We start from the raw sequence: 9,246 nt of genomic DNA on the forward strand, positions 1-9,246 counted from the left end.
TTAGTTCAAACAATGTCGGTTTTTGTATTTAACAGCATATAAAATATTTATTGATAAAAAAAATGTAGTGTATAAGGGTTGTGGGAATAAGTGTATAAATAGTTTAACTCTTTGCTTCAGCGTTGGCGTTTGATGTTGCTAGTCCACCCCCGAAACTAGGGTATTTCCCGTTAAATCCGCCGCTTTGGCTGATACTGTGGGAACTGGCTGAAGAGGATGTGCCTTTAAATCCTCCGTTTTCGAAGGCTTGGGAGTTAGCGGTGCCACTGGATTCGGATAATGCTCCTGTTCCTGATGCAGTACCTTTAGCAGAACCACCTCCATGTCCGCTACCACCTCCGGCTCCACCACCGGCACCTCCACCGGCACCACCTCCACCACCGGCTCCATTTCCTCCTCCGAATCCTCCTCCTAATCCTCCAGCACCACCTTTTCCGCCTCCGAATCCTCCACCTGATGATCCACCGAATCCGCCTCCAGAAGATCCACCGAACCCACCTCCAGAGGATCCACCGAAACCACCGCCGTTGCCTCCGCCTGATCCACCTCCTTTGCCACCGCCGAAGCCTCCGCCGCCAGCTCCGCCAAATCCTCCGCCACTAGATCCACCGAATCCTCCACTGCCTGATCCTCCGCCTCCCTTTCCACCGCCAAAACCTCCTCCGCTGGATCCTGCACTGCCAGCTCCGCCACCAGCTCCGCCGAATCCTCCACCATTTCCATGACCTCCTCCATTTCCACCGCCAAGGCCTCCTCCATTTCCGCCTCCGTTGCCTCCGCCAAAACCACCTCCATTAGCACCACCTTTTCCACCACCGAATCCACCTCCTCGTGATCCGCCGAATCCACCTCCGTTTCCACCGCCAAGTCCTCCTCCGTTTCCGCCACCTTTTCCACCCCCGAATCCACCTCCGCTTGATCCTCCGAATCCACCCCCGCTTGATCCTCCGAATCCACCTCCGCTTGATCCTCCGAATCCACCTCCGTTTCCACCGCCAAGTCCTCCTCCGTTGCCGCCACCTTTACCACCGCCGAATCCACCACCGCTTGATCCTCCAAATCCACCTCCGTTTCCACCGCCAAGTCCTCCTCCGTTGCCGCCACCTTTTCCACCGCCGAATCCACCTCCGCCTGATCCGCCGAATCCACCTCCGTTTCCACCGCCAAGTCCTCCTCCATTGCCGCCACCTTTTCCACCGCCGAAACCACCTCCGCCAGATCCCCCGAAACCGCCGCCGCCACCTCCTGATCCGCCGAATCCACCACCGCCTCCACCATTTCCACCGCCGAGTCCTCCACCATGTCCACCTCCGTTTCCACCGCCAAGTCCTCCTCCGTTTCCACCGCCGAGTCCTCCGCCATGTCCTCCTCCGTTTCCACCGCCAAGTCCTCCTCCGTTTCCACCGCCGTGTCCTCCTCCGTTATCACCGCCACCGCCGAGACCTCCGCCGCCGCCGCCACCTAATCCTCCACCGAGTCCTCCGCCTAATCCACCGCCGCCAGCACCAGATCCACCTTTACCGCCTCCATAACCACCTCCGATACTGCTAGCTTCGGCGCTGGCTTGAGATGAGGCAGAAGCAATACCGCCACCGCCTCCTCCATAGCCATGTCTCTTAGGGTTAGCTTCCCTCCCATATCTAGGTACAAAGTCACCATCTAGAAACAAACACACAGACACTGTAATATCCAATAAGGGATTATCAAACAAAGTACTTACCTCCATGGGTACAAGCAATTAGCACCCCGGCTACCAGTAAAAGAGCGCACTTGAACATCTTTGCAATGAGCAAGCAAGCAATGATGTACTGTCGATCTGTTAGATGCATACGATTTATATACACAAATCCACCCGATTTTTTTTATTCCATTTGCATGTCGATGTTTGTTGTTTTTTTTTTCTCTTCCTTCTCCACCTCTATTGTGTTATGCATTTTTTTTCGACGCCGCCTCCCACCATCTAATTGTTATGTGTAATTAACATCTCCCATCGGGAATATGAGTTTTTCAGACTCCGTTGTTTACCGGCTCACTTGAATCTCCATCGCACATACAATTCGATCATCGCCGAGTCAGGGTCACGATTTGCAAAATAAAAAATACAAATAAATAATAAAAACAAATTAGCCGAAATACGAATAACGTATACTAAGACATAAATAAATAATATACGAACAACAGGACGCGGAAACATATCGATGAAATTGGTATTCATTGGCGTTGCGATGTGTATAATTAATTGGTGAGTGATGTACGTTGATCGTGTATTTATATAGACACATAACGATATCTATGTTTAATGTGTATACAGATATATACATTTTGGGATATTCGGTGACAAAGGGAGCATTATTAAAATCCATGTAAATTGCTATCAAATGTTTCGATAAATATATATTTCAATGATCTTGTAGATTAAATTACTTTAGGCAAGGAGTATATAAAATATATGATCAGATAGTTAGATTAAATTTGTATTCATTTCATTAATTATGTTTATCATTCAATTTGTAATTGTTTATTCCGCTCGAAAAGTTTTTAATTTGAATTATTTGCTACGGCGGAGTGAGAGTACTGCGGTTTTTCCTGAAGGACGAACACGGCGAGGAACTTATTTATGGACGCTAGCAAATAAATAGATTCTCAATACTAATTAAGATCCGACGGGGAAATCCGAGACAATACATGTGTCTGCACGAGCCAAGAGCTTACGCAATCCGGCCGTATTTTGGAAGAGTCAACAAACCTCATCTGATGGAATGATGGACCTATAGATGATTCCGAAACCAGATTATGGCCGTGATCTTTACGTGTTTCAATGACCTTCTTTCGGACAAGTCGGACCATTCCTCAAAATCGGACGTGTAAAGGTTGCAGACTGAATGCGCTTTAGGGTTTATTTACTGGTACGGTAAGGTTTATTCAAAATAATTACAAAATAATTTACATTTACAATACAGAAAATAATCAGTTCAGGGTTAATATTTGTTGATTTTCTTCTTATTGATCTGATTACCAATATCCGCCGTGTCCTCCATAACCACCATAACCACCACCGTAGCTGTGTGTTACGTAAACCTTTTGGTATCCACCGCCGTATCCTCCGTATCCACCGCCGTATCCTCCGTATCCACCGCCATATCCTCCATATCCGCCGCCATATCCGCCGCCATATCCTCCGTATCCACCGCCGTGTCCTCCGTAACCGCCATATCCTCCGTGTCCATATCCTCCATATTTGCTCTTAAGGGCGTATAATCCACCTCCGACAACAGCGGCTTTAGCTAAACCTCTAAAAAAGATAAAAACAATTATTTTTTTAATGAAACTCTAATAACCAAAAAAATAATAAACATGTACAAATGGTAGAGTGATGCGACAGGATAATAAAATTCATAAATGTCAATAATCAAATGCATCTTGACATTTATTCTTTAATAAAGAGAACCGGATTTTAATCCGTAATTAATTCACGCCATTTCCAAAAATACTATTACCAGAAAACGAAGCAACAGAAAACAAAACCGTTTCGATTAATTAACTGTCGACGTTTTTTCTATGCAGAATTCAATTCCGAAAATCGTGATCGCAGCATTTCATCGGAATATAATGGTAATAACAATAATTTGAGAAATAAAAAAAAATATATACAGTTTCTTATTATGAATTTATAAACAATAAGAATTCCACCTTAATGGTATTTCTTATAAATAAAGTGGCAATTAATTATTGTTTCTCGGGAAACACGTACTAAGCGGGATTTGGTCCGAGGAAACGAAAAATATGCAAATAATAATTATAGCGTTACGTAACCAATGGTTGGGATTATCTAGTGAACGATTTCGGTACGGTCTTAAGGTGATTTAGATCTAATGCAGTTTTATTTTTATTTATTTTTTATGTTTAGAGCACTACTGACCCGGCGGCGGCTAATCCTAATCCAGCAGCTCCGATTCCAACACCGGCGGCTCCTAATCCTAGAAGACCAACTTTGGCGGCTCCAATTCCAAGTGCAGCTTTGGCCAAGAGGATGCCACGCTTCTGCCTGACAATAGGCTCCTGGGGCTTTTGGACCTCTTCGGCGAGGCACAAGCACACCGCGGCGACGGAGAACACAACCAATAAGCAGTGGATCTTCATATTCGTAGCTGTCGTTAACTGATACTGACAATCAGCTATTCCCAGAATATATACCTTACGAAGTACACCTGTGACATCTCTTTCTAAACCCCTCTGCTCACTCTTACCAGTGTCATAGCATTGAATCACCTTACCGAATTCCCGCCCAAAAAAAGAAAGAAAGAACGCGAGAAAGAAAAAGAAACGCGAACGGGTCGCTAAATTTTCAACAAGGACATCACATAGACGCAAGGCGACGCACACCCAATGAGACATGCTAGTGTCAACACAGAAATCTTCAATTCAAGAACACGAGCCTCATCTTCCTCATTTACTATGCAAAAATGTCTAATCCGCAGTTTGGAACTTCCCTAAACAAATCTCTTGCAGACAGCATTGGCATTTAGCAGAAGACCTCGTACCTGCATCCGATAAATATGCAATTAGCGCAGGTGGCTAAGATGAAGAAAAAGGAACGTTTTTAACGTAAATTATTATTCTTATTATCATCATCAAACCAGAGTCAATATTGATTCAAGTAACTTAGCGCAGATTTTGTAATAATTCCACTTATTGCTGTGCAAATATTGTTTCAATCTTTGGGTCAGGTACCTTTCGGCGTGAGTACAAACGAAGAAACCATGCATTTTCCAATTAATACAGGTATGAAATTTTCGCGGCATTAGATAATCGCGTGTTTTACAACATCCGTATAGGCCCGAAATTTCCAGAAGATACGTGCACAAAATAGTCAATCGATGGCGGTGAAAAACAGCATTACGTATGTGCAATACGAGAGGAGTAAAAAAACATAATGTGTATCGACTTAGGTAAGAAGACGTGACACTTTCGGAATTAATTTCTATGACAGTGTAATAAGCATTACAAAAACTCCAAATATAACGCCCGTCGTCCTTAGAATAACTTTTAGCAATGCACCGCATAAATTATTCAAACCATTCGGTTGTTCAAAAATAAAAACGCTACAGGCTCGTCCAATTAATTTTTTTTTACTCTTAACTCAAAAAGTTCAACATTCCGTATTTCGGGAAATAAATTTTATCTAGCCATTTGCATACAACGTGAATTGTTACACAACTACGGGAAGTTATTAATAGATTCAGGTAGCACAAAGGGGTTGCTTATATAGAAATAATATGTGAACGAAACAAAGTTGCTTGGCAACTGTAGCAGAATTGAATGAATTAGTTCTGACAAAGGCTGCAAATTCCTCTTTACCTGAAATGCAATACAACAATAACCGTTCCTTAATGAAACATAAAAGGAAGTGTTTCCTTTATACTCATCAGCTTTGCAATAATCGAATTTATTTCACTCTTCACATACCGTGGAATGCTTTTATTTATTTATTCATTATTTTTTTTCTACTGTGAGCACCGACGCAATCAACAAATCGAATTTACTTCCTCCCGTTTCTCAATTCTGAAACACGTCAAAAACATATTTTATTTACGTTACACAGACGCTACCAGTGACAAATCATTTCTAGAAATAACAAGTTTCCATGCTGGAATCGACCTTTTCCTCTTTTAATATCAATATACAGTGGTACCTCGCTTAACGATGAAGAAAAATCCCGGATTGCGCGCCTTTGTGTATTTCTGAATATGTTTCACTATACTAGTAAAAATCCGAAAAATTTTGACTCGTTAAGCGAGGTTCCTCTGTACTTATATATTTATCTTAATTATAATTAACAATATATGATTTAATTAGATTCCAATTTCGAATTCAAAATTAATTGGCAATTATTATTACAAATTTCTAATACAAATTAAATATTAAAAGCACGGAGATTATAAAGTCAATTCATTGATAGATATAAAAATATATTTAAAGTTTTGAAGTATTCAAAAACTAAACTCGAAACTGAATAAACAAAACGGAGGATCTATTATTTGCTTAACGGAAACCATTAAAGTAAACAGATTATTGTTTACATAAAGAACAAAAAAAAGTAAAGTGCAATTATTATAAAAGCCGATCTATTTATTTGAGTTAAACCATCAGACTTAACAAAATAAACTATTATTCTTTAGACGAAGCATTATTTTTTCACTACAATCTCAATGTATTGACATGCAGCTTGTATAAACTTCGGAAGTAGAGCATATTTATTCTCGTAATATTATTTTCGGAGTCGCGGTTTATACTTAGAACTTAATTCTGCATTTAACTTGTTTGCAAACATTCCACTTATATCTCCCGAAAAGTACAAGCGCAGAACAATGGAATTTCTAAACCGTGTGAAAAATAAATAGAACAATTTATCAACAATTAACACCGAAATACAGACAGACAAAAAAAAAACATGGGTTTTCCTTTTCGTAGATGCGAAACGTCACGTCACAAATAAAATACAATATTTAAATTGTAAGAAGGACGTGATAAAAATACAAAAATTATGAACCTGACTAATCATTTCGACAAATCATATAAAATAGACATATTTTGTAACTGTACAAGAGGCTTTGATGAAAACTACTGAATATGTAAAAATAGTTGCTGCGCATAAATTATGTCCTCATGCATAAAAATTATACGTTTTGTAAGAGCTGCTTTAAATAAATTTCTGTGTTTAATTGCTTTTTTGTAGACTCTGTCCAACGCAAACCACAAACTACGGAGATGTTTGAAACTAGGAATTACGATTAACTGTGTTAAATGTTTAGTACGTTCCTGTTGCAATTCCTGTTGCAAACAGCGAATTCAATAATTTTCCGCTCATGGTAATGAGCTGGACTTGACTTTGGTTTGGCACAATAAGTTCCTAAGCTAACATTAGAAAGTCGATACATTGCGTCTTCTGGGAAACAACATCTGCATTTCCAAGGATTCTCTGCTGAAATTTCGAATTGGATGAAATATTGTATACCAAAATTATTGATAACATAAAACTCAATATTTCAAAGACCTTCCAAATTTTATCAAATTAATTCAGGAATGTTAATATTTCAAATTAATAGAAAAATAACTTCAAACGTATATGTTGTCGAGTAATACACAAAAACGTGAAGATTGCTTTTATCGAGCGTTAAAAAAAGTTTTTTCAACTTTGAAAGCAAATTACAGGAATATGATACTAGATACAAATATCCAAATAAATGCATATTAATGCCTGAATATTTGACTTTAGTTAGGGTCAAACATACATTTAGCTTGATTCGTTGTCGAATGTGAAAACTACTTTTTAGGCAACTTTATATACGTACAAATTTCTGTGGCAATTAGGAACTACAGTGGAACTTCGCTTAACGAGTTTAACCCGTTCCAAAATTTCCGGATTTTTACTCGTAAAGTGAAATAAATTCAAAAATAGATATAACATGTGTATAAAAGTTTTAAAAATGATGTAGCAGGACTTCTCTTCTCATCGTCACTCGTTATGCTAAACGTCGCTCGTTAAGTCATTTTTCTTATTATTCATTTTGCTCGTTAAGCGAGGTTCCATTGTACTTAAGACTGCCATCAGCTTGAATTTGTTTATTAAATTGATTGAACAATTAAAAAAATGTAATTATTTGTAAATAAAATAAGTAGTTAAATAAACAAGTTTTTATTGAGGCAAAAGATTCACGGAAAGTAAAAACTGGTAATAATATAAATTAGAAAAACCGGAGCAACAGGGAATAATTATGAATATATGATGACATGACTAGCTTCTTAGATCTTATTGAAGGCAGCGATGTCAACGCTCTGGACGTAGTCTTCGATACTTTCGATTTGCTCTTGCAGGGCATCAATTGATACTTTTTCATCTTCCACAACGCAGTTGATTTGCAACTTGTGGATACCGTAAGCCAAAGGCACAAGTTTGGAGGCGCCCCAAAGCATACCATCCATAACGATTTTTCTAACTTCACCTTCCAACAACTTCATGTCGGTTTCATCGTCCCAGGGCTTCACGTCCAAAATGATACTGGACTTAGCGATCAACGCAGGTTTCTTTGATTTCTTTGCGTTGTAAGCGCTGAGACGGTCCTCTTTAAGCTTTGCTGCGACTTCATCATCTTCAGAGTCAGAGTCAAAGAGGTCCACGTCATCATCATCCTCCTCTTCGACTGGTGCAGCCTTCTTACAGACTTGGGCTTTCGGGCAAACCATTGGACAAGATTCCGTCTTTGATCCCATCATGCTTTCCATGGAGACCAACCTCTCATTGAATTTCATCATCTGATTTTGGATGTTCAAGATCACTACACAATAAAAAAAAGATAATTAGACAACATTTTAACAATTAACATGCATATTTCTTATACTTACTGTTACTAAATTCAGACATTTTTTTCTCTATGAACATCATGGTTTCATTCTCCATTAAACCCATTGTGCTAACACCCTATAAAAATAACTAGAATTAGTAATGCAACAGTGTTTTCCACAAAAATATCAAACAAGAAGCCAGGCAAAGCAAAATGAGTATTTGATAAAAATAAGAAAGAAAAAATAAAAATATTACACACATTGACTGCACTCTTACCGAGTCAACTATATGTGTAGATTCAACCAATTCTGGTGTATTCAAGTTACTACAGTCCTATTGAAATAGACAAGTATTTAGCATTTTTGAATGTCCACAAATGAGTTATGGGCCTTACCAAGAAGTCAGTAATGAGCAGAGGTTGTGGACTGCTATTACCTGCCGACAACTCCTATACACAATATGCAATATATTTTATACACAGATTATTCATGCTCGGAAGCGACAGAAGCAATAAGAACTATTACTCACATCATCCATATTTTCCCTAATTTCAATTAACCGCTGTCTCGCTTTAGCAACCTCATCAGCCAGAGGAGTTAACAGTGCCTATGCCAAAAACATAATTAAAATCAACTGAATCTGAACATGACAAATATTAGTATTGTATCTCGCTGCAGGTCAGTTAATGTTGCACATAAAAATCCCATATATCCCTCAAACATATGGCAAAATCACTTACACTTCCTAAACGCTCAAAGTACTGAATCTCACTTTCATCAAACTTAGACTTATCCACCCAGAAGCTATCCAATGCTAAGTTTTGAGCAGCCATTCTATAAATAACAATTAATATATAAATAATTACCCCTAAACAGTTTCAGACACAAAAAATGAAAATGTTG

General features: G+C 39.2%; 3 protein-coding genes across 5 annotated transcripts in view; all 3 read right to left on the reverse strand.

The window, feature by feature from the left end:
* On the reverse strand, nucleotides 1-1,831 carry LOC108566347 (glycine-rich cell wall structural protein-like). 2 transcript variants are annotated; one of them, XM_017926169.1, is made up of 3 exons: nucleotides 1,721-1,831; nucleotides 1,066-1,659; nucleotides 1-981 (listed from the first exon to the last, which is right to left on the reverse strand). In XM_017926169.1, exons 1-3 carry the CDS (start codon nucleotides 1,827-1,829, stop codon nucleotides 104-106), a joined length of 1,581 nt encoding a protein of 526 aa, XP_017781658.1. In that variant the 5' UTR covers nucleotides 1,830-1,831; the 3' UTR covers nucleotides 1-103. The 2 variants fall into 2 exon arrangements, with proteins under 2 accessions (XP_017781658.1, XP_017781656.1); XM_017926167.1 differs by having other exon boundaries at nucleotides 1-1,659.
* Nucleotides 1,832-2,917: 1,086 nt separating this feature from the next.
* On the reverse strand, nucleotides 2,918-4,394 carry LOC108566351 (glycine-rich cell wall structural protein-like). Its single transcript, XM_017926178.1, has 2 exons — nucleotides 3,920-4,394; nucleotides 2,918-3,292 (listed from the first exon to the last, which is right to left on the reverse strand). The coding sequence occupies exons 1-2, from the start codon at nucleotides 4,138-4,140 to the stop codon at nucleotides 3,013-3,015; spliced, it is 501 nt and encodes a 166-aa protein (XP_017781667.1). The 5' UTR covers nucleotides 4,141-4,394; the 3' UTR covers nucleotides 2,918-3,012.
* Nucleotides 4,395-7,680: 3,286 nt separating this feature from the next.
* Nucleotides 7,681-9,246, reverse strand: part of LOC108566357 (probable elongation factor 1-beta) — a 1,682-nt gene continuing 116 nt past the window's right edge. Inside the window, exons 2-7 of one of the 2 annotated variants that reach the window (XM_017926197.1) lie at nucleotides 9,084-9,177; nucleotides 8,873-8,950; nucleotides 8,739-8,792; nucleotides 8,621-8,677; nucleotides 8,404-8,479; nucleotides 7,681-8,336 (exon numbers count right to left, since the gene is read on the reverse strand). In XM_017926197.1, the coding sequence (XP_017781686.1) occupies nucleotides 7,804-8,336; nucleotides 8,404-8,479; nucleotides 8,621-8,677; nucleotides 8,739-8,792; nucleotides 8,873-8,950; nucleotides 9,084-9,176 (891 nt within the window). In that variant the 5' untranslated portion in view covers nucleotide 9,177 and the 3' untranslated portion in view covers nucleotides 7,681-7,803. The remainder of the gene's footprint in view (nucleotides 8,337-8,403; nucleotides 8,480-8,620; nucleotides 8,678-8,738; nucleotides 8,793-8,872; nucleotides 8,951-9,083; nucleotides 9,178-9,246) is intronic. The other variant, XM_017926198.1, reaches the window with a different exon arrangement.

This window comes from Nicrophorus vespilloides, unplaced genomic scaffold (assembly GCF_001412225.1).
Source record: "Nicrophorus vespilloides isolate i.1.1-1 unplaced genomic scaffold, Nicve_v1.0, whole genome shotgun sequence".
NCBI classification, from domain to species: domain Eukaryota; kingdom Metazoa; phylum Arthropoda; class Insecta; order Coleoptera; family Silphidae; genus Nicrophorus; species Nicrophorus vespilloides.